This window comes from Furipterus horrens, unplaced genomic scaffold, assembly GCF_987537825.1.
Source record: "Furipterus horrens unplaced genomic scaffold, mFurHor1.1.pri manual_scaffold_6, whole genome shotgun sequence".
Taxonomy (NCBI): Eukaryota; Metazoa; Chordata; class Mammalia; order Chiroptera; family Furipteridae; genus Furipterus; species Furipterus horrens.
The window spans coordinates 187,230,640-187,255,392 of NW_028327176.1; the positions used below are offsets into that span (position 1 = coordinate 187,230,640).

At 47.8% G+C, this 24,753-nt stretch overlaps 1 protein-coding gene and 1 pseudogene across 2 annotated transcripts in view; one reads left to right on the plus strand and one right to left on the minus strand.

The window, feature by feature from the left end:
• Positions 1-9,809: 9,809 nt before the first annotated feature.
• Positions 9,810-11,634, minus strand: LOC150008005 (uncharacterized; annotated as a pseudogene).
• A 67-nt stretch (positions 11,635-11,701) lies between these two features.
• ZDHHC14 (zDHHC palmitoyltransferase 14) overlaps positions 11,702-24,753 on the plus strand; it is a 225,979-nt gene continuing 212,927 nt past the window's right edge. For both annotated transcript variants that reach the window (XM_090280023.1, XM_090280025.1), the window contains exon 1: positions 11,702-12,220. In XM_090280023.1, the coding sequence (XP_090136149.1) occupies positions 11,979-12,220 (242 nt within the window). In that variant the 5' untranslated portion in view covers positions 11,702-11,978. The remainder of the gene's footprint in view (positions 12,221-24,753) is intronic.

The window sequence follows — 24,753 nt, forward strand, 5'->3', positions numbered from 1 at the left end:
CAACTAGAAAGAGGCAGAGGACTTGAGAGTGTATGTAACAGACAGCAATCAAAGGTGAATTCAGAGAACACCTCTAGCCTGGGACAGAGCTGTGCCTAGAAATGCCTGCAGGGGGGATTCTGGTTGCCCCTGACAAAGCGCCTCCTGGAAGCTGGTGGGCAGGGCACTCAGAGCTAGCCAAAGGACAGCGGCTATTGTCCTTCACTGAAGTCACGGTGGCCAGGTCATCCTCGCCACGCTGCTCAGCAGTTACAGCCTGCACAGGCACCAGAGCATCTGAGCACGCCCCACTTGGCCTGCTATTGCCAGGGAACTTCTGTGTCCTGACGGGAACTCAGATGACAGAAATGAAGAGATGGTGGTGCTAGGGATGCCTCCCTGTTTAGAGACAGCTTCAGAAGCGCTGGGAAGGAATAACACAAGGAAAGGTAGGAAAAAATAGATGATGTTCTATTTTGTGGTAAAAGGAACCTCCACTTATTAAAAATTCTTCCTACCCTTCAAAGCCAGAGTTTAAAGCTGCCTCCTTTAAGAAATCTTCTGGTTGCCTGACCTGGAGGGAACCCCGGGCCCTTCCCTCACAGCACTTAACATCCCTCTTTGAGGTGTTGTTAACTCTGTGTGTGCCTCTTGTGTATTATCGGGGCGCGAGGTCCTCGGCCAGGGGTGGAGTCGAAAGTCACTTTCTGCCCTCTGCAGTAGTTGGGAAATGACCATAAATCAAGGAGCTTCTGTGATCTCAAGTAACACAACTTTTTCTAAGTCTCCGTTTCCTCAGCTGTTAGAAGGGGAGAGTAACAGTACCTACCTCATGGTGTAAAGCATCAATAATCCAAGGAGAGAGGGTAGTATTCCACTTAGGGTGTGACACTGAAATACACAGCTGGGTAAATGTGTCACCCTAGGGCCACCAGGCTAAGATAAAGGAAGCAAGAGCAGTGCCTGGCATGCTTCCTAAATCTCCCCGCTCTCTCTCCTCTTGCCTCCTGTTTAATTTTGTGTGTGTGTCCTCCTCCCAAGAGAATCTGCTGAGGGCAGGGAGACCGGGCTCGAAAGCATGTTCCCTGCCTTCAGAGGTGTTTACAACTCTTTCTTGTCACGTTATATAGAACCTTCTGGTAACAAATTGTGCTGGTTGCTGCTGTCCCCTTGGTTGTTCTGTGATTTCACTGTCAAGACCTTTGGTTTACAGAAACATCGTTTCTATTAAACAAAGACTTACAGGCTGATTATCGGGCAGATTACACTAGGATGGATCCAGAAACATCTTAGGTACCGTGCAGCTCGGTACACATTGCTAAGGCTCCCTTCCTTGGGTTTCTAGGGTAACTGGCATCTCCATATCCTGGGTGCATATTCAGGCTCTCTTTACGATGACGATGGCCGTGTGCTTCAGGAGCTGACATCAGTAATTCTTTCCACTGTTCATGGCTTTGCTGCCCCCTTCCTCACTGCCCAGTCTTTCCTCAAAGCCTCACAAGCTGGCCCCACCACTCCTAGAGGGCAGCGCCCCCTCCCCGGCTTCCCTACGCAGCATGCTCCTGCCACACCTCCACTCAGCTCTGTAGGGTTAATGCTGGTGAGCACCCTGTCCCTGGGAAACCTCACCCTTCCTGGTCTCTTTGGAGTGGTACCGCGGGGTTTCTCCTCTCTCACTGATCCTGCTTTGTGGCTTTTGCTCGCTCTCACCCCTGTCCCTGAAATACCAGCACTCCCCAGGGTTCAGCCCTGAGCCACATTCTTTTCTTGCTCTCTATATTTCCCACTTGACTCTAGCCACTCACATGCTGATTAAGATAATGGACTGATGCAGAAAATGTTAAAGATCGCACAAAACATCACTGACGACATTTCTTATCTATATTTATGTAGATCTATGACATGTTATCTATATTTATGTTCCACGATCTTACCGAAATTGGACCACTATGTATGTGCATTTGATAGTGCGCTTTTTAAAACTCAGTAACATGGCTTACATGCTGTAGGATTTTCACCATCAACTTAGGTGTAGCATGTTGAATTCATTTGCTATGTTGCCATAATAAAGTGCCACAGACTGGTGGCTTAAACAACACCAATTTATTTTCTCACGAGTCTGAAGGCTATTATCTGGGGTGCAGGTACCAGCAAGGTTGATTTCTCCTAAGGCCTCTCTCCCTGGCTCGTAGACGGACGTCTTGTCTGCACGTTTTCCCATTATCTTCCTGTGTGCCTGTCTGTGAAAACAGATTAGGGCCCACTGTGATTAAAGACCTTGCCTCCAAATACAGTCACATTCTGAGTTACTGGGGATTAGGACTTGAACCTAGGAATTTTGAGGGTGCAGGGGCCATACTTCGGCCCATAACACATATATTTTTAAAAATGATGTTTCATTCATGCCATTTTATCAAATACTTAAGCAATGCCATGATAGTTGCCTTTCATCCCTGGTTTTCAAATTTTCTTTTTATACCTTGGATTGAGGATGAGTAGCGTTTGAGCAAAGGTGCAGACTAAATGCCAGGTCCTCCCGTGAAGCTGACCGAGGCTGGTTAGTGCAGTGCCCACGCCGGCAGCACACACACACACACGCGCACGGCTTGTTCCTGCACCATGGCTGCGCTCTGCTGTGTGTGCTGTCGCTGTGGTGACCATTCCATTCTACCTGTGGGGAGTTCGCAGGTACCTTTCGGTCGGTACACTTACCATCAGGAACTGGTCCTCACCCATCTCTGCATCTCTCTGGCACCCTGAGGATAGGCAGATGAGATCTAGTTCACCAACATGACTCAGATTTGCCTTGGGGACCCAGCACTTCCCAGGTTCAAACTTAACACTTTTCATACCTTCTAGGCTCCTTGTGTCTGCTTTTTCTTATTGGTTTTCCCTTCCATACTCTCTTTCTCTTTTATTATTCAGCCTACAAGAGCTTTTTCAAAACGTTGTCTCAAGCTCACCGAATACTGCTGTTAATCTAGATATACTGGTTTCACTGTTAAAATACCAAAGTAAAGAAAACGGAATTTTTATTGGCCACTTTCCTTTTCACCAGGAGGGTAGTAAATATTTAACAGGGAAGAGCTGATTGAGATCAAGCAATGTGGTTAACTTTTTCTTGTGGTAATGGTTTTACATGTGAACAGAGCCATCCTGGGCCCAGCAAATATTAATGTGTAACTGAGCACTTCACCCTATTTACACTTTACTAGTGAATTAAACACGTCTTTCTCCTTTTCCAGGTATTCCTTCTAACCTGTGCTGACGGCTCTCACATTTCGTCTAATCCTCAGTGATCAATTCTGCTAATGAAATGTTGCTTTATATCTCAGTATGTGGATGCAGACCTTCCTCCTCAATGGCTGACAGGCCAGAAAGGGACTCCCTAATTATAGGATAAGAAATGTCAAAAGGAAAGTTCTCTCAAAGAATAACTTTCTTTTTTAATCTGAGAAAAAATATTGCTGGAAAATGCTTTTATTCATTTCTAAACAAATTGGGGTATGGAAGTGAAAAGGTAATCCTGCTCTTCAAAATATATGAAGATACATTGCAGTTATAAAAGAATTTGAATATTAAAATATAATCTTCCCTGTGTCAGTCATATAGCTTAAAGTCTGGATGTTCTTTTTCTCCTTTCCTCCCTCCTTTTTCAGAGAGAACAAATATCCTAAATTTTCTGTTTGTCACCTTTTGAATTTTTTTGAAATTTAGTATATGTGTATATAACCACAAAAATATCCCATTATAATTCATATAAAAAGATAATATATGTATGTAACCCTCAGCAAATTTCTCCTTTTATTCCATATCTTTCTTTTTTGAAATTTACGTGTTTATTCTTATAGTTTTCATTTTTTTCTCATTTCACTCTGTATAGTATTCCACTGTATGAGTAATCCGTAGTTCATCTAGTGTGCTACGAATGGGCATATGTGCTGTTTCAAACTTTAATTCTTTTTTTCTTAAGTTTATTTATTTGTTCATTTATTTATTATTTATTTTTAGAGAGAGGGAAAAGGAGAAAAAGAGGGAGAGAAACATCACTGTGTGGTTGCCTCTCACTTGCACCCCCAACTGGGGACCTGACATGCAACCTAGTCATGTGCCCTGACTGGGAATCGAACCAGCGACACTTGGCTCTCAGGCTGATGCTCAATCCACTGAGGCACAACAGCCAGGGCTCCAAACTTTAATTCTTTTTGCTATCAAAAAACACAGTGCTTCAGTGAATGCACTTGTACCCCTCTTTTCTGAAGAGCACTAAACAGCCGAGGCCAGCGGTTCTCAACCTGTGGGTCACAACCCCTTTGGGGGTTGAACGACCCTTTCACAGGGGTCGTTTAAGACCATCGGAAACACGTATATAATTACATGTTATTTTTGTGATTAATCACTATGCTTTAATTATGTTCAATTTGTAACAATGAAAATACATCCTGCATATCAGATATTTACATTACGATTCATAACAGTAGCAAAATTACAGTTATGAAGTAGCAACGAAAATAACTTTATGGTTGGGGGTCCCCACCACAAGAGGAACTGTATCAAAGCGGCATTAGGAGGGTTGAGAACCACTGGCCTAGAGGAACGCAGGATCTGAGCTCCCCTCTTTCGCCTCCTCACCAGCACGTGGCACTGTTTCAACTGGTTTGTCATTATCAACATTTACTACTGAATTTTGCAACTAGGTAAGTGGAGAGGCGACTGGAGGACACTCTCTTTAAGCGGCAGTATGAAAAGATTCAGATGTTAGTTGTAGGCTTCTGTAAGGAAAGGAACATTGACCAGGGGTTCCATCTGAATGTGCGTGGGATAAAAAATATATAGATTTGGTTTTTGTATTGAAGGATGCTCAACAAACATTCCTCTTCTTTGTCCAGAGAGGGGTTGTAAGTAAGTTGAGTTTTGAGCAAGCATGTCTTGTCCCCTCCTGATGTATGAAACTTCCACTCCCAAGCATCTGCTCCCAGCTGCAGCAGTAACCTGCGGGGACCTGGTGGCTGAGCTAACCTCCCACCGCGTGAGACCCCGGTGGGAAGCCAGGCTGCCGCTCTTCCCCTCTGAGTGGGAGAGTGTGAAGGCAGCGGTGGAGGAACAGCGGCAGCAGCAGCAGCCCTCCTGGGCAGGGCTGGTCCGAGGAAATCTGGGGCCGGGAGAAATGGCGTCCCTGGGCTGTGTGAGTGTTCCCCCCCCCCCACCAAGGGACACAGCTGAGCATGTGTCCCAGCACAGGAACGAAACTCTGCCATGAGACTTCCACCGCAGGACACGACTAATGGCTGGTATTAACTAACCTGCTCTCCATAAATGGTTAAAAAATGAATCACAATGTATCAGTCGCCTGTTTGAGGCTGTAGGCCACCAGGCAGGAAGGGCAGGAAGGGAGGTGAGCGCTGGGGGTTCAGCTCTCTGCCTGAGGGGGTTTCCTGGGCCACAGTGCGGAGACTGAGGGGCCTGCATTCCTTTAGCGCTCTCACCGGCCTGAGGAGGCAGATAAACGTGTGTTCAGAAAGCTAGAAATAGATAGAGATGTATAAACACATACACTTTCCACTTGAAGGAAGGACGACGACTCCTTGGAGAAGCGACAGATTGCAGGGCTGGGACGGGAAAGTACAGGATGAGCTGGGAACAGCGTCTGAGCCAGTCAGTAGAGACACATGTGCTCAAGCAGTGACTGGGTCATGGCTAGTTGCAGGGCGGTTAGCTTGACAGGGCTCTTGCCAGCCAACTCTGGGACACTGTAAATATCAAAATAACTATTGATAATAATTATAACCCATTGACATAATAAATATCTATGAAACCATATTAATATAAATAAACCAGTGAATAGACACATAAATGAGAAAAAGGGAAAGTTTTTCTTTACTGTAGCATGCCAAGAATGGGTGTGGGGAAGGACGAAAGGGGAAGAGAAGGGGAGAGGAGAAGAAGGAAGGAGGGGGGGAGGAAGGAAGGAAGGGAGGAAGGAAGGAAGGGAGGAAGAAAGGGAGGGAGGGAAGGAGGAAGGGAGGGAGGGAAGGAGGGAGGAAGGGAGGGAGGGAGGGAGGAAGAAAGGGAGGGAGGGAAGGAGGAAGGGAGGGAGGGAAGGAGGGAGGAAGGGAGGGAGGGAGGGAGGAAGAAAGGGAGGGAGGGAAGGAGGAAGGGAGGGAGGGAAGGAGGGAGGAAGGGAGGGAGGGAGGGAGGGAGGGAGGGAAGTTTGAAAAATCAATAGATATTAAAATTAGTGGGTAAGAGTTTGATGATGAACAAGATATTTACAGTCTTTCTAATTATTAATTACAAAACAAAAAGAATATATTGGGAAATCCTGGTGGAAAAAATGAACACCGCAAATATTAGGACAAACCAACATCACAGGCCTTTGGACCTGATGCTGAGAAAGACGCAGCATCACTTTACTGATACTCCTCTCAAAAATGTATGACCTGCCCTGCCCTGCCTTGGTTGGAGCATCGTCCCATAAACTGAAGGGTCACAGGTTCGATTCCTGGTCAGGGCACATACCCAGTGTCATCTCTCTCTCTCCTCTCTCTCTCTCTCTCTCTCTCAAGCAATGAAAAACATTTTTCTTGGGTGAGGATAAAAACATTTTTTTTAAACGTATGACCTGATTTTTTTTTCTCAGAGTATCTAAATGAGCGAAATAGAAAAGTTGAAAACAACCCTAGCTTATTAATAAACTTATACATACCTTTGTTGTTCCAGAAAAGACATAAGATAATTAAAGTATAAATTATTATGCTATGTTTTGAAATAATTTTAAACTCAGAAATAAGTCTGAACCAAAACAAATTAAAATGTCTCTTATGGTGAAATATTATTATAGGAACACTAGAAAGTTATAAAAATGAAAATTTCTAGAAAATATATTTACACTCTTAATCTTATTGAATTATTTTTAATTAAGAATATGATATTTTTATACTCCACATTTCACTAATGTATTGCAGAGGTCTGTGGGAGAATAAGAACACACATTATTTTCTGAATTAGCACTCTGTCTATTGACCCCCAGAAGACCCTTCGTGACTAAGTAGAAGCTCTCATAAGGGTCTCAATGTTCTTCTGAGAGAAAATGACATGAACAGTGGAAACTTCTGAGAAAAGGGAAAATAAGAATACAATTAACACCTGCATATGAATTTGCTGTTTCTAAGGCACTTTCACATGTTTTTGTTTTTTTAAATCTCAACCAACCTCTGAGGTAGGTAGCTTTCAGGTATTCATTCAATGAGGTTTTTATTTCCCAGAAATGCCAAGGATGCCAAGAAAACTCTGTTCTTGGACTTGGTTTCCATGTATCCCAAGAATAAACAAAAGCCAAACAAGCTGTTTCATTCTCAAGCTTTAGTTCTGAAGTAACATTAGACATTTCTCGAAATCCATTCTTTACAGAGGAGACAAGAAACTTCTGAAATCCACTTTGGATTCTTTTGAAATTCTTTCTGACCAAGCGGTATTTTCAGTTGAGATAAGTATTTCTTCGTTTGCTCACGTCCTTGGAGGAGCACGGGGGCGTGGACTGTCCCCAGGAAGGTGTTCTGAAAACAGCGTGGGCCCTCACCAGTGCAGCCAGAGCCGGAGCGCAGCGCGGGGCTGCGGAGTCTCCCGCTGGGTGTAATTTTAGGAGAGTTGTTTCTCATCGCTGCGAGGAAGCGGCGCCTTTCACCATGATGTTTCCTGCTCTGGCCTGCGTTTGACGAGTCATCAACAGAATAGTGTGAGAGCTTGTATCTCTTGGTAATTTTTGCTTCTTGAAAACTGAGTGCATACTTTTTTTTTTTTTTTTTTTTTTTGCCTGTTAATGAACAAGTGCCTGTCTCTGGGCGTCAGTTCTGGCCTGGGCGTCAGGCACATTCCGGATTTATCCAGCACCTGCAGCTAGAAGCTGTATGGACATGCTTCTCCAAACGGGCTCTTGTCAGACAATGCTGGTCAGGAATTAGTGACTTCCCAGTGCACGTGGAATCAATTCCAGACACCTCACCAGGCCTGTCACCTCACAGTGATACCTTTTACCACTTACCCACTCTCTCTTCTGGTCAGTTTTTTTTTTTTTTTTTGTACCCCTAGAACTTTCCAGGCTTGATCTGCCTCAAGGCCTTTTCACCTGCTGTTTCCCAGCAATTGGTTCTCTGCCCCATGTTTCCTCTGTGGAGGTCTCTCGCTCCACCCCCATCTATCCCGCACCCCCGCTTTTTTTTCGTGCTTGTAATCGCTCTCTGAAATTGTCTTATCATTTATTCGATTCCATTGTTTGCGTTTTATTTATTGTTTTGTCTCTCCACCTTTCCCTCTAGTCCCCTGATATCTTGGATTCTTTTAGATTCCTGATGCTAAAACAGTACTTAGCACCAACTAGGCCCTAAATAAATGCGAGAAGAATGAATGAACTCTACCATGCCTTACAGGGTAATTTTTAGGTGGTGAGCTAAAATCTGGCTGTTATGCTAGGTTCTAGCAAACTTCTTTAGGTGTGCGTCCTATGTGAATCAGTTGCCGTAGTTCTGAGTAAACACCGAGTGGGAAGAAACAGGAATTCCTAAGAAGACAACTGCACACAATCATATCAGCTTATCTAGAAACATACTTGCAATGGGAAGTTCAGATATAAGAAATAATTCATTTATTAAGGAAACTGTCAAGCATAAACACAAGGAGATGTGGTAGATAAGAACAGCATAATGAACTCGCTTGTCCACTTTGGCGGACACAGCCCAGAGTGGCCCGTCCTCCTAGTGTCCATACCTTTGTATACCTAATCCCCTCCCCCGAGTGTGTGGGAAACCTGGGAGTGGCTTTCTCACCAATAGAATATGGCACATTTGATGTGACCGCTGTGTGATTATTTTGTGTTATGTGAGATTCCATCTTGCTAGCAGAGTCACTCTGGGGACTCCCCTTGTTGGCTTGTTGAAGTAAGTGGCCATGTGGGGAAAGGCCAGATGACAATGAACTCCAGGGCTCTCTAGGAGCTGAGGGCATTCTCCAGCTGACAGCCAGCAAAAAAGCCATGGTCTTCAGTCTACAGCTGCAAGGAGATGAATTCTGACAGTGACCTGAGAGAGCATGGGATCCGATTCTTTTCCACTTGAGCTCCAGGTGAGAATTCAGCCCGGCCCAGACCTTGCTGGCAGGTGTGAGACCCTGAGCAGAGAAGCCCAGGTGCCTGGGCACCTGACCCACAGAAACTGAGGCAATACATCTTTGCTGCTTTAAGCTGCTAAATTTGTGGTAATCTGCTGCAGTAGATAACTAACAATTTTCAACAGTTTGACAATATTGTTTAATTTATACCATCATGTTTTGGGGGGATGGGTGGGTTGGAGTATTTTAAAACATATGCACATATTTCAATATGTATCTCTAACAGAGAAGAGCTTTTAAAAAGCATTCACCAGGATGCCAAAAAAAATTAGGTCTTAACTGAGAACAAAAATGAGAGTCTTTTTTTAAGGCCCTCACCTCAATGGATCTAGTATATTGATTGGACGAGCCGAGAAAAGTGCTTGTAATAAATCGGATAGGAATAACATCCCATTGATATCATGAGCTGAAGGATAGGAAAGCATGTGAGAGCTGTCACTTGAAATGTCTGAGGCTTGCCAGTTTTTTAATAGTACAGCCAACTAGTACTTAACTGTCCCCATGGTATGCTCATCCATCATGCAGTATCTAAAACCATCGGAACTCAATTCTGATGGCATGGGACCCTACACTCAGAATGGACGCTTGTAAACTCCATTTTAAAATTCAGAACTCCGCCGCCCCCCACCCCCACTATAGGAAGCTCTCCCCAACTGCCCCAGTTCTTCTCTTTTGATGAAACCCATCTCTTCTGCCTTTGACATAGCGCTTTGTAGGGGAAATTCTCAGGGTTGTGGGTTCAATCCCATCTCGACCACAGGGGCGCTTCGTGATCGCTGGCCAGTCGCTGACGGTCCTCGAAGCTGGATCCACAGTGCCGCACAGCGTCGCAGTGCCGATTAGATAAGGAACGTGCGTCCTGTGCCCTGGGCCAGCGCAGCGGAGGCACAGCCGCTCTCCACCGTTCCCTTTGTTAGTTCCTACCTCCCACCACCGAGCACCAGAACAGCCCAGCACCGCGCCTCTTTCACCCTCGTCGCGGGGCATGCAGGGATTTGTAGTGTTTTGGTTCCCAAGCTGCGTTTCCTCTCGGAGCCGGACGGCGAGAGGAAGAACTACACATCCCAGCGGGCCGTGAAAGGAAAGCGGGGCTCGGATAACCGAGCGTCCGAGCCGGCTGCCTTCGTTTTCCGCTTCCCACAGGCAGTGCCCCGCAGCGGAGGGCTCAGACCTCTCGGCAGAGCCAGGGAGGGCGCGAGCGCACGAGGCGGTCGGCCAGAACAGTGGGGCGGCCCCTCTGCGGCCTTTGGGGCTCGAGGGGGAGAGAAATAAAGCGCGCAGATTGCGAGCGCCCGTGTCGGAGAAGTGAGAAAGGGCCCGGGAGGCAACCACCCACGCAAAGAAGCCACGGGGTTTGTCCTCCGGCGGGAGGCAGAGGCCGCGGCCGGAAACGACCCAGGTCGCTTCGCTCTCCCCGCGAGAATCCTGGCAGCCGGGCCCCGGACTCCAGTCCGCAAACCCCGTCCCGGAGTCCCGCCTGCCTCGTGCAGTCTCTCCCCATCCCGTCGCCGGGGCCCCCACCCCATTCCTGGGCGGTATGAAGCCCCGGCAGCTCGACCACGCGCCCCGCTGGGGGAGGGAGAGGATGGGCCGGGGCAGGCCGAGGAGGGTCACTGCTCCGTGCGGGGTCCTCAGGTCCCCGGAACCCCTGGCTGTGCGCGAGAGTGTGTCCCGAGGCGGCAGCGGCTGCGGGGCATAACCCCGGGGGAGAAGCGCGGAGCGCACGCCGCGGCCGGTCGAGCCGTCCTCTGGCGATGCTGGACGGAGGGCAGCGCCTTTGCCGCCGCCGCCGAGCGGGGGAGGCCCGGAGGGACCTGGGGCCCCGGCCCCGCCGAGCCGGTGCGGGGTTTTCGCGGAGAGGAGGAGGAGGAGCGGGAGGAGGAGCCGGCAGGGCGACGCTGGGCCACCGCCCACCCGGCCGGCTGGAGGCGGACCTGCTCCGAGCGCTGCGCGCGCGCGGGGCTGAGCCTGGCAAACAAGTGTCTGTGGCGCTCGCCCCGCGGCCCTGAGACGCGCTCCGCCGCCCCCGGCGGTCCTCCTCGCCCGGCCCGGCTCCTATGGGGCAGGCGGGAGCCAGGGAGCCCCTGGCCGCGCAGCCCGCGAGCAGCCCCCGCGACCCCCGGCCCGGGCGGCCCCGGCAGCCCCGTGCGGGGACCGCGGACTCGGGTTGGCTGCCGGGCGCGCCGGCGCGGGGGTCGCAGCAGGAGCAGCTCCCGGGCTGTCGCCCAGCCCGCTTCTGACAGAATAACGTGCTTCGTGTCCCCACCCCTGGGAGGGGTTGCCGGTGCCGCGAGCAGCCTCCCAGTTTCCATCTCAGTCTCCTGGGGAGGATCCGCCGCCGGGAGGAAGGATTAGAATAAACCTGGCCGAGGCGCAGAAGTGGCTCCCGAGCCAGCCGGCGCCGCGGCCGCCACCTCGTGTCCCCTCGGGGCGCAGCGCTCGCGGGCCGGCGGGCCAGAGCCCAGGCGCGGCCGGCGAGCCGGGGGCGGCGGGTTCGAGCGAGCGGCTGCGCTAGGGGGCGGGCGCGCGGCGAGCCCGGAGTCGGCCAGGCAGCCCCCCGCGCCCCACGGGACCCCGGAGCCCTAGCACGCGGGCTGGAAGCGACTGAGGACCGCTGCGGGCTGCGCGCGGGCACCGTCCCTCCAGGAGGGGGGTCCGGCTATGACAGCTGGGCTCCCCCAGGGGTTAACCTGGGTGTCCTCCGCAAAGTTGTCGCCGGGCTCGGATCCCGCTTAGGGGCCGCGGCGCCGGGGCTCAGGGGGCGGCCGTGGCTCGGCGGGGCCCGCGCGGCCGGGGGGTTCCTGGGGGTGTGCGCCCCGCGCCGGCTGTCCGCGTGGATGCCTCCCGGCGGCGGCGGGCCCATGAAAGACTGCGAGTACAGTCAGATCAGCGCCCACAGCGCCTCCCCCATGGAGTCGCCCCACAAGAAGAAAATCGCGGCCCGGAGGAAATGGGAGGTGTTCCCGGGAAGAAACAAATTCTTCTGCAACGGGAGGATCATGATGGCCCGGCAGACCGGCGTCTTCTACCTGACTCTCATCCTCATCCTGGCCACCAGCGGACTCTTCTTCGCCTTTGAGTGAGTAGCGGCCGAAGCTCTGGGCTGGGCTGCCCTCGCTGTCCCCCGCCCCTCCGCTCGTTACTTTCATTTTCTAGAAGCCTTATCTCCTGCATATTGTTATATAATCCAAGCCCTCTCTTCCTCTTCTTCTTCCGAAGGTCCCCAGAGATCATGCCTTTCTGGGTCGGGATCTGGGAGCAGCGGGGAGGGGCGTGGGGACACTTGTAAGGTGTGCCAGCCTTGTTGCTTCCGGGGGTTGGGTGGCAGCTCCCAGGTGACTGATTCTGGGCGCTGTCTCTATTGAGTTCGGGTACTAGCAAAGCAGCCCAGGTGTAGCCCGCGGGAAGGCGGACGAGGCCGATTCAGAAGGCGGGGAGGGAGAGAATGGACTCCCTTGCTTGCCCCCAAGCCGAAGGGGCATCTGGTGAAGCTCCGTTGTCTAGCCCTTCTGCATACCTTTACTGAATGATGCAGAGTCTCGGTTATTTTAGGTTTCAAAGCGTAGGCCACCTGATGGGGCCTGGAAGGATAATTTCATTTTAAAAATTCCCCTTAGATGTTCACTCTGGAACAACAATTTCTGGTTTGCTACAATGTTTCTGAACTGTTCACTTCTTTAAAAAGTTTCAACAAAAGAATGTTCCTAACGCACACTTTAACCTGCCTTCCGATACTGGGGAACAGGTGAAAGGAGACTTCAGATCTGTTCAGGAGGAGCGTGGCACTGCCTGGCAACTTTCTCCTTCCAGAGACAGTACTTTGGGACTTGAGCGCTTTTATCTGGAAAATAGTGTGTGTGAGTCTTGGCCGTTTTCAGGAAAATCAAATTGGCCAGTTGCTACTATCCTCCTGCCAACTAATGAAAGATCTTCTTATTTATTAATGGTGTTAGATAAAGTAGTTTAACCACATTCCAGAATCAATTTCAATTGCTCTTATTGGGTCCGACATTTGCAATGCAGCTTCTTATGTAATTCCTGGTAGCTTGTGCTCAATGAAAGTTGTAGCTACTTCCCCCCAGAATTAAAAATAATAATAATAATTTCTGGGAGTTCTTTGGGCTTTCCATATCCTGGTTGTTATGGGGCCTGTTACCCTTTCATCTGCTTCTGTTGGATAGGGTTAGTTAAAACCGTTTGTGTTTCTTCTGTTTCTGATAAGTGCCTGGAGTTTGATACTCCAAATGCTGTTTCAGTGGGAAATGAATGATCTCTTGACAGTGTAACAATGTAATAATTTTCACTTATACCCTCTGACTCTCTGTGGGGAAACATACTGTATGTGAACGGTGTGCTGTGATGAACAGTTTCAACAGGATTGAGCTAGAACAGGTGAGGGGACAGCGCTCAGGCCAAGCTCCTCCCTTCCCCCAGGCCTCCTCACACACAACTCCCCCCATTTCTGACTCTGCAAAACGTCCAGGTCTCTCCCAACACTTGAACTTCTGTGCACAGTTGGGATTAGTTGGTGGCGTCTGTCCGGGCACCTGGGCACCAGAGGGGAAGGTTGTGACGAGGCTTTAGGAATGTCGGGAGAAGTGTTCTATTCCTCCTGCCGCTGTCCTCATGGGGAGTCACCCTGTCCTTACAGATCTGGGGAACCGAGGAAGGGGCCAGACATGCCGGATGAGTTTGCTTGCTGAGACAGAAGTTCAGGCCTTGTGGTTGCACAGAAATGCTGTCCTTCTGATGGTGGCTTTCATTACAGGTGCAGAGTTGTCACATGTTCCTAACGTTAAAAAAGTTTTGAAGGGATCTGTATTGGCATTTTGGCTCTTTTTAGAATTTTAAGAGTGGAGTAAGTGGGTTGATTTTGTGATCGTGTGGCAGAGCTCAGCCACAAGTGTCTTCAGATAGAATATGAATATTTCATTCTATGTATGCATCAAAACCCCCACTGTATGATTAGGGGGCCTTCCCCCTGCCAGTTATTACTTGCCATCTTTTATTTTCTTCGTTTAAACATTGCTTTTAACCACACCATCATCAATTGATTTTTCTTTATTTCTGGTGTGTTTCTTCCAAGAGTTCCCCAAAGTCCTCATTAGCAGGTCATTGCGGATCTTTTTCTGCGTCAGCGTTGTGTTAACTGATGGCTATAGGAATAAACATGTGCACTGGGTTTTATTAGCTACTGTTGATAACTTCATTTTTGTGTCAGCTCTGTGTGTGTCTGTGTGTTTGGTCTCCATGAGGGTTGCTCAGTCAGGCAATCTGAAATTTCAAGAAGGTAGGTTCGTCCTAGCATGATGCCTCAGTTGAGAAAAACCATACGGCTGTTCAAACTTTAGAGTATTATGGCTCGGCGGAGAATATTTGTCACTGTATTGCTCCTAAGTCCTTTATCATTGCTAGTTATAGAGTGACAATAAATCACTTTGGCCAAATTAATTTGATAGAGACTCAATCAATTAGCTACATGCATAGGTAATGAAACACAAACAGGCTAAAAGGTAAAAGAGGTCAAGAGAAGATGCGAGTTTTGTCTGCTCACTCCCTGCCTTCCTCTGTCCTCCCTTCATTTATTCATTGAGTACAGACTGTGTGCTTGCCTGTTCCGGTTAGTTTCATGCCCAGTTAACATGAAGACCAGTAGCACGCGTTTTCACACATCAGACTCCATGCCGCCCCATACAGTTACAGAGGCAAACTCAGAAGTTGAAAAGAAGACAAGTAGCTTCTGAAGTTAGATTTAGACCTCCACATCCTGTGACTCTTTTCCTACCCCACCTGTCTCACTGCCAGCCTTGAACACCTAGATGACGAGGAGGTCTGTCCAAGGGAAGTGAGCTTACTGCAATGCGGCAACAGGGGTCGCTCCTACCATCCCTCCTGGGAGAAAAGCAGGGAAGGAATGATTATTCCCACACCGAAGATGAAGTGCCAGAGGCATGGAGAGGTTGAACAGCCACCTACAGTTATGCCGTAGTTAGTGTCCAGGCTTCTGACTGCAAAACCAGTGCCTTCATGGCTCACTGTCCTCTGCTTCTTCCTCCAACATAGAATAGTGGGTACAGGCATGGATTTTGGGTGGACAGATCCCAAGATTCTTACCAGGACTCTGGGCAAACTATTTGACTTTTTAAAACCCCAGTTTCCCAATCTGTTAAATGGGATTAGTTATGTCTACCTTTCACTGCTGTGAAGATTAAATGAAAAAGTGTACTTAGTATGTAGTCTGATACATAGAGCAAGGGCTCAATGAACTGTGCCTGTGATTAGAGGAAGCCTTAGAAATAGCGTCTCAGGGACTCTGGTCACCCTTCTCTGAGAGCCTCTGAGGGCGGGGTTTGTGGGTTCATAAGCAGGCGTGACAGTGACAGCTTATTAGGGCTGGAGAAATGGAGAACTGGAGTCAGCGGTTAGCAGTTAACAGAAGGACCTTGGTACGAGTCTGTGGAGTGGCTTCACGTTTGCCTCTTCAGAGTGGGGTTCTGCAGGGATCTCTGGGACCGTCCTCATCCAGGCCCCAGGAAGGAGCCCTGAGCTAACCTACAAGAAGCGAGGACTGGATTTCATTTCCATTTTTGGAGCTCCCATTCTCAGTACCGTGAAGACAGTCAAGAATGCTCCTGGAAGCAACCTGATGCAACACTCTCCTCTTTTCCAAGTAGGGCAGGCTGTTTGTCTTTTGGCATCTTTTATTCAACATATGGTGTACTACGGATGCGAAGCTACAGCGTGTCACCGCTGTACTGAAGAGGGAAGGGAGGATGCTGGACGCGGTGGCACCGAGACTGACCGCACTGTCCTTGGTCCCACATGCCCAGAATTGCAATGGCAAGAGATCGGTGAACATTCTCAACTTTTTCCTCTCTTCTCTCTCTCTCTCTCTCTCACACACCCACACACACACATACACACACACGACCTGCTATTGTTTCAAGTTGAAAACTTGAAAATAAAATCTTTGGTCCTGAAATATTGGCATTTCATAGTCTCTTGATCATAAGGGCAGAAGGAAGGAGATGAAGTGGGAGGGCAGAGGAGATTCCTGTTTTCAAGAGCGTTCTGTGCTCCTGAGCTCGCACTTGACTGCCTCCCAGTTCTGTGTTGTCACCATGGGCAGTTTGGAGATGTTACTAGAGCTGAAACACTTGAGAATGTGGGCACAGTCTTGAATTTCCCATCACTAGAAATCTATGGATGATGTCTTTTAAAAAGCCACATACTTTTTCTCTCCCTCCATTCTTCCCTCCCTCCCTCCCTCTCCTCCTCCCCCTCCTTTTTCTTTCTTCGGCTAATTCCCTCTGAAATACAGTAAGTCCCCACTTAACATTCTCCTTGTTAGGTTATGTGAAACCAGTTTTACCATAGGCTAATTGATATAATCGATAATTATGTTCCAACAGCATTTCATCAACATAATAATGAATGATGTTGAACGAAGTTGGCATATTTTAGGGACCTGCTGTAACTGATGAATAATCGGTAGTCAGTGGAACTGGGGCTATGTTTCCCTTGAAGGTGGAACTAGGGTGCCATTTCCAGTAATGTCTCTTTTACAGATTGGAAACCCTTTATTATCCAGCAGAAGGTACTGCCTTTATAACATATAAGGATCCCTTCTTTTCTCAACTCTCCTATTCAGAACTGCGTCAAGTTCTCCATCATCTCAGAAAACATCTAGAAAGTGTCCCATCTTCTTTTGGCCAAATGCTGGCCATGCTATGCATCGTAGAATACCGTGGGTTTTGGGAGTAGATGAAGGTAATGGCATCAGGACCTCACCACTGAACATTCCCCATTAGCGTGGTAGGCGGTGTCAAGGGATTCTTCTTACCCACCATGGCCCACAAGAATTTCAGGTTGCTTCAGTCCCTTAATAACGATCTCTTGACATGCGTGCACTACCCATTCATTTGTGTGCCTGAGCAACACATAAAGCTCTATGAGGGTAAGAACTGTATTTGTTTTCTTTGCTGCTGTATCCTGGTAAATAGCAGTCTCTCCGTAAATATTTGTTGTTTAATGAAATAATGGTAATATTGAAACAGTGAAAAATAATTCGTTGTACCTCAGTTTTTCATTTTGAAAAGTCATGAACATTAATAAAATTTATAATTAGTAATGTCCTATAGAGCATGTTTGTCTTTGAAACGTTGACCGTTTGGTATAATTCTTCTGGATTCAGAGTCAAGTATCATCCCTTTTCAAATGCATTCATTGAAGTAAAGATAATAAAAAAAAATTAGTCACTTAGAAAACTAGTGATAGGGCTGAGGTGTTCTCTTGGCTAATGAATATTTCTTTCTAGTTTTTCCTTATTTTTTAAAATGATGTTGTAAGCAAATGAAGTGCTCTGTGATATATGTGAATGTTTTCTAGCAACCGTCAGCACCTAGTATAATTTTGCATTTTATAGGTTCTTGACTTCGGAGTCTATCTAATAATGCTTGGAAGGATACTATTGGCTACTTATGTTTTATTGTCTTCTGTGGCAGCTAGTGGGAAGTGATACCAAATTATGCAGAACAGACTCCTGTAGGTTTCTATAACAGGGTGGTAGTGATGGTCATATCTGCACAATCTGGAGGTTTTTTTTTTGCAGTACAATGTTACACATAATTTACTCATGGCAGGGTTGTTGTATCTCAGCCAGAAAGTATAAATTAAGGGTTTTAAGGAAGTACATTTATTCTTTTGTAGTTGAGGTTATTAGGAAAGAGAAAACAATCATCAATAGATAATCACAATTAGTGATATTCAGGCATTTGGCTCAGGTAAGAGTTGGGGACCATCTTAACACCTTTGTTTAGTTCTTCCCTAATTATGGACTTTTTTATTTCTGATGAAAAGTTAGCTGTTATTTTTAGCATTTCCCCCTGTATTTAATGGGTCAGTTTTTTATCCCAGCTGGTTTTCTCTTTATCTTTTGTTTTCAATAGCAGAACAATGACAAGCCAGGATGTGGTTTTCTTGATATGAATCCTGCTTGGAGTTTGCTAAGGCTTCTTGGATCTGTGGATTAATATCTTTCATCCGTTTTAGAAAAAAAAGTTTTTTAATCCATTATTTCTTTTCTTTCCTCTACTGAAACTCAATTTATATATATACGACACTATTTCATGTAGTCCCATATATCTTGGATACTTTATTCCATTTTTTTAAACATTTTTTTTTTGTGTTTCAATTTCAATAATTCCTATTAGTCTGTCTTCCTTTTCTCTGCTGTGTCCTGTCTATGTTGAGCCATTTTTGATAATATTATTTTTATTTTGAATTTTGAACATTTCTATATTTACAAATAGTTTTTTTTTAATATAGTTTAAAAATAATTTCCATTCTTCTGCTGAAATCCCTCATCTTTTCCTATCCATATTTTCCACTGGATAATTTAACATATTTTTTGTAGTTATTTAAAAGCTTTTGCTTAATGATTTCAACATCTATATTAACTCTGGGCCTGCTTCTTTGGCGATATCTTCTTTTGACTAGTGGTTGTATTTTCTCCTCTTTTTGTGTGCCTCATAATTTTTGATACTGTGACAGATATTGTATGTAAAAGAATTCTAGAGGCCGTTGTAATTTAAAAGGGCATGCTCTTTTTATCAGGCCACTGGCAAGTGGGCTGAGTCCATCTCATAATTGAAATAGGTGTCGGCTTTGTCAAAGCTTTAGTTAGATTCAGTTCATCACTGACTTCAGGTGTTTCAAGGGCAGTATCAGGACTTTCTCTTTAGTAGGGAGTGGAATCTGAGCCCCAGCACAACTCTGAAGATTTCTTTATGTCTCACATCCTGACACTAGCTCACTGAACTGGAAAATTTCTGTTTGTTAGCCAGACTGCCAGCTGGGGAGATTTCTTTGATTTCAGCTTTGCCCCAGCTTTCTATACCTTGGGACATCTCTCTGCCCAGCTGCCCGGTGTCCAGTGTTTAGAGACCACTGAAGTGCCCTGGGCGAAAGCCTGAGGTGCCCGGGAGAGAGATCTGTGTCATTTTACGCTCAAACTCCACTCCTGCCTCCGCTGGGAAGTTCCCATAGGCATTGGGGAAGACGTCTCTCACTCACCTGTCCTGCTTCCAGTTTGGTGGCCTCCTGCTGTGTGTTTGCTGACCATCATCACTGGAAGGAGGAGCCTAGTGGTGCAGACTTACTCTGTGGCTGAGGCTCCTTGGAGCTGTAATCCACGTGGCAGTCCACGTATGGCCATTAAACTTGTTCAAAAATTTTCCTGGTTTCTCTTTACTCCTGTCTATGGTGGATTTCTGTTCTTCCTGCCACTTTGCTAGGAATGAAAGCAGATGTTGGCTTGACACATTTAGGCTTCTTTGCAGCCTCAGTTTCCTGATATGTTTTGAAAACAGTGCTTTTGTAGCTAATATGGTTTGTTCTCGTTGTTAGAGTTCAGCGATCGCACTTACAACATTCAATTTGTGATCCTTAAGAAAACTTAATATTGTGTTTGTTTCTCAGGTTGTTGATAGTTATATATGTAATTAGTCTTTCTGGTATAATATTTGACTGTGTCAGTATGCTCAATTTATTCTTCATACTCTTTCTAATCTTTCTATCTTTGATTTATCATTGATTCTTGGAATTTACTGTCACTTACTGAAATAGAGTTCAGCAAGGGGTTCAATTCTATTATGCTTTTATGTGATGATAAAATATTTATCAAAATGTTGTCATGACTATCTGCTAATCATTGAAGTTGTATACTATTAAGAGCAAGGTTTAAAGAAATATATATCTTCATGATGAGTGAAGTACTTTATCACAAATTTCGTCTTCATAGTGTAATGTAATGCTAGTTTTTGGTTGATTTTAAAAGAAGGCTTTAACTTTTTCTCCCTCACTTGCAATACGCTGTGTTTGGAAGCTCTTCTCTGATTCCATGCCTATTTGAGATCTAGTGCCTCAGAGTACTTGTCATGAAGGTTCTGTTACCGGACTCTTCCCAGGTAGTTGGTGTCAGCTGACAGTCCTGATAGAAGGGATTTCCGATTGCAGCAGCCAGCGCTCAGTGCTTCCAGACTCTTCTGTCTCCCTGGTGCCCTGTGTGACAGAGAATTTCTTCCTCCGCCGTGATCAGGCCCAGAATGCAGAGACGGGGGACACCTGTGTGTGTGTGTGTGTGTGTGTGTGTGTCACCCTCTCTCGCAGCTCCATTCTCCCAGTCTCTTCAGAGAACTCGTACTATCCTCAGTTTAGGCCAGTTTTGGCTTCTCCCTCCGTGGCCCTTTGCATCTCAGCTAACATACCCTTAGAATACACTTCCCTGTCCCTATCTGGAGGTTTTTGAAGTAGACTTGCTTTTAACACTAAGGAGAACATTTTGCCATTAAAGCACATTTGGACAGAATATATCATTTTAAAAAAGCAGGGATACAATACTTTTCATATGTCTTTAAACTGGGTTTTAAAAACTGCTGACCTCAGAGCCCCTGGGAAGTGGTCTTGCTGCTGAGAGCCATCCTGACATGACAGGGGAGCAAGGGGCTGATAAGGGAGGGTGTGGCCAACGGTCTTCGGGGCAGGGTGTGGTTTGCCTTGCGAGTCTTATCAGTGGAGGCCTGGTGGTCTAACTCACTTGGGAAAGAATTTCAGCTTCATAAGTCTGCTGTCCTTTGGTGGTTTTCAGGAGCTTCTCACAAATACAGAGAAACAGCTCATTGTCACACAAAACGCTGGAGTCAGTCGGAGGCATTTGCTCCATGTACTGAGACGGGAAGTCACGGCCTCTCCCTGTATAGTAGTAGAAATGAAGGGGGTCTGCCCCGGTGTGCTCCTGGCTTCGTTCTTGACAAGGCCTGGTGTCCCTCCAGCTCCCTGCTTTCAAGGCTTAAGAGACTTGGCTACTTTCTCTTCATTTGAACCTTTTTCTTCCGTTAGCTTCTAGCACATTCACCTTCTACTGACCTTTATTCTTTCCTTTTCTCCTGTATGACATCTGTCCTTTCCTCCTTGCCCTTCATCAACTTCATTCTTCCCTTTCTGCCTTTCTTAACTTCCTCAGGTAAGCTTGAACCATCACTCGTGCCTTTGGCAACATGACTTTCATCTCTTTCTCTCTCTCTCTCTCCCTCCTGCTTGGATCACCTGCCTTCAGTCCTGTGTTGCTTCTTGCCCAGGAGATCTCTGCCCGGGTGTCTTCCAATGTCCCCAAAAGCAGGTCATTCACAACCAGGTGCATTGCTCGTGGCCACGCCCTTCTCAGTAAGAACACTCCCCTCGTCCCCAGAATTCTTCCTGGAAGCAGTCTCCCTTTCCACCCTTTCCCGCCTCCTTTCAGTCACCCTACTCTGGAACCCTCTCCCCAGTGTCTCGTAGGCTGCCTTCTTCCTCGCTCTTTCTATACTTAATGTGGTTTTCAAACATGTACACAAAATCTTTAACCTTCCCAAATAAAAAAAGAAGATGGAGTGTAATTCTCCTTCCCTTGAATGTGGGCCAGGCTAGGTTAGAATTGTGATAATGGCCCCCCACGTCCTTCTCAGGACATGCACCTTTGGAGCTCTGAGCTGCATGACACAGAGACCGTGCAGAGAGACTCTAGGCCACACAAAGACAGAGGTGCCCACAGGGCAGACATGTCAGTGAGCAAGCCTTCACGTGGTTCTGCGGTGCCCGTGAGCCACCCCAGTCGAAGCTAAATGGAGCAGCCGTGAGCTGTCTTCACTCAGCTCTGCCCATGTTGCAGATTAGTGGACAAAATGTTGTTTCAGTTCATTGCATTTTGGGGAGGGTTATTATTAGGCAGCCACCGTAACCAGAAAACTTACTCCCAGAAGTCCTGAGATGCAGTGTGGAGACTGGTGTGGGGTGTGCAGCAGTTAGTGTGTGACTGAGGACCCCAACGCCCCGGTGCTGAAGTTGGAGAATTTCTCCAAGTGTGGTAGAGTCAGGGTTTGCGCGTGTCACTCGACACTTGCATTCCAGGGGTCCTGGAGGAGGAGAGCTAGGGTAGCCGCTGGATAATGCATCCACCATTGTGCCCACCCCCAGGTCTCCTCTGAGCGGTGTCCTTTGTCACATGTGTCCCGTGGGAAGAAGTTTGAGTCCCCGTGATCTAGATCCTCATCACCCCATGCTTGGCCACCGTCCAGCTTCCTGCCCTAAGTTCCCGTCTCTGCTGTGTGCATAACACTTACAGCGGTGGGCTCTCACACCCACTGTGTGGGAAAGAAAACCCACATGAAACGGTTAAAATCAGCATTCAAGACCCTTCTGTTCTTCTCACCGTTTACTAAGAGCGATGCACGAGAACCGTTCTCTGCGCGCGCTGAGATCTCGGACGGTCCTGTCTGTTGAGTGTGGAGAGGGTTGAATGTGGAGACACGTCTTCGACACCGTTGTGTATGAGGATGCTCACTGTTCTCCGCGTTACTGATCAGGCCAGGGACCTGGCTCACCTGCCCGCCCCGTGGTAGCCTCGTCTGCAGAGCTGTGCTGCCCCGGCGGCGAGCAGCTGGCCCGACACTGACGCCCAGTGACCCCAGATTTATATAATCGACACAATTCGTCATCTTGAATGCTACTATTTTGGGGTCTTTTAATGTCATGAATTTCCCATACCCACATTCTTGATGGCAGATAAGGGCATTTTTGAACATATAAGCCAAAGTCAAGTGAAATTCTGCAGCTATATTTAGTCTATTTGTCTTTCTAACCAGAGAGGAGATTTTTTTACTCAGATTATCTCACATTTATTCACTTGATATAAGTTTTCCTGCTTCTTTTTCGAATAGTAACCCAAGTAAATTAAATTCCAGAATGGTCCTAACACACATTCAAACGGGGAGTACCACCCTACTTAGGGGAAATGCTGAGTTTGTGTTTTTGTTCCTATTTCATTAGCTATAAGCATATTTTGCACAGATAGTTCAAATGGTATGCTTTTGCTTTTTAAAAAGTAAATAGATACTGGTAGTTAGAGAAGCCCACTTATCATCATATAATTATCATTTAGTCAGGGTCAGTGCTGTTCTTGTCACCCCGAGTTGGCCCTAGTTGGTGTTTCCAAGAATAATTTCAAGCTGAAAAGGGGAGATCAGGTGTGGAAATAAATGGGCTGTTTTTCCTTCTCCTCGTTCTCTCTCTCCTCTGGACTAGTTTTCTATAATTGCGAAATTATCACACACATAGTTAACGGCTTAAAATGCCAGGGGCTGATGACCTTATAGTTCTGTAGGTTAGAAGCCTGACGCGGGTCTCCCTGGGCAGCAGGGCTGCGTTCTCTCCTGGCAATTCTGGGGGAACGTGCGCCCCGCTGCCTCTTCCAGCTTCTGGAGTGGACATGTGTCCCCGCCGTGTCTTCAGAGCCAGCGGTGTCCCAGCTCCTGTGCTTCTTGTGCGGCCACAGCTCCCTCTGACCACAGCCAGGAAGAGCTCTCTCTGCGTTTAAGAACCCGTGTGATCAGATTGGCCCACCCACGTGACCCAGGGTACTCTCCCCATCTCTCAAAGTCTTTATTTCATCACAGAGTCCCCTTTGCAGTGCAAAGTAACACGTGCCCAAGTTCCAGGGATTAGGCCGTGGACGTGTTTGGGCGGCCATTATTCTGTCTGCCACACCCCCATCCTTGGAGTTCTTCCTGTTAAACTGGACTAGAGATGCTGGAGACATGTATATATGCCCCGAGAAGGGCTTGTTAACCAAACATCACAGAACGGGTGCCCGAAGCGGCCCCTTAGTTCTCTGTGAATTCTGAGGGGATGGAGTATCTGAAGGATAGATGAGCCTGGTGCGCCTTGTGGGTAGGGTCCCCAGGGACGCTGATCCTGAGACAGAGCTGTGCCTGCGGGAGGGGCTCTCAGGTCAGCACCTGTTGGGGTGAAGGGAGCAGCACTGGGCGGAGGGAGTCACAGCCAAGGCTCCTTCTGATGTGCCCGGCAAGGCAGCGGCAGGCCCTTCTCCTCCTGCATGACCGGCCACTGCTGGGAGCACCCTGGGAAGGGGGCAGGACCTTGGATTAGGCGACTGTCCAGTTGCAGGCAGTTTCCCAAGAGGAACTTGCCTGGCACTGGCAGATACCAACATTCCAGCAGCTGGGGGAAGGGATGCTTCTGCCCTGAAATAAGAGACGGCGCAGTGAGGGCAGGAGGGAGTTATCTGTCTGGCTGACAACAGCGTCCGCTGCAGGTAAGGACAGTTGAATGTTACAGAAAGGTCAGCTGCCCAGTGGGATGGCCCAGGTGTTGGTGGGGACATATTAACTCATGGCAGGGGGAGAGAGGGAACCCTGCCCGGCAGGCAACAGATGGGATCAGGGCGGCCCCGCTACCTTCATTTCACAGAGTGTGGAGACAAGGAGCTGTGTCATGGAGGGCAGGGTCTCCGCCCGAGGCAGAGGGCCTGTGAGCAGCTCTCTGCCCCCGGGGACCAGTGGGGCCTGAAAGTGCCAGGCGAGGCTCCCGTGCAGGGACGTGGGACTAGGACTGGACACAGATTCAGGGTGGGGCTGTGGCTGGCTGGCAGAGGACAGGCCGGAAAGGTTGGGCCGTCACCGCTCCCTCCCTTCTGTCTCTGCTGCGTCCCCTCTGGGTCTGCCTCCAAGGGCCTGTGACCCGGCCTGCATGTGGGGCGGATAGGGAAGACGGGGCTGG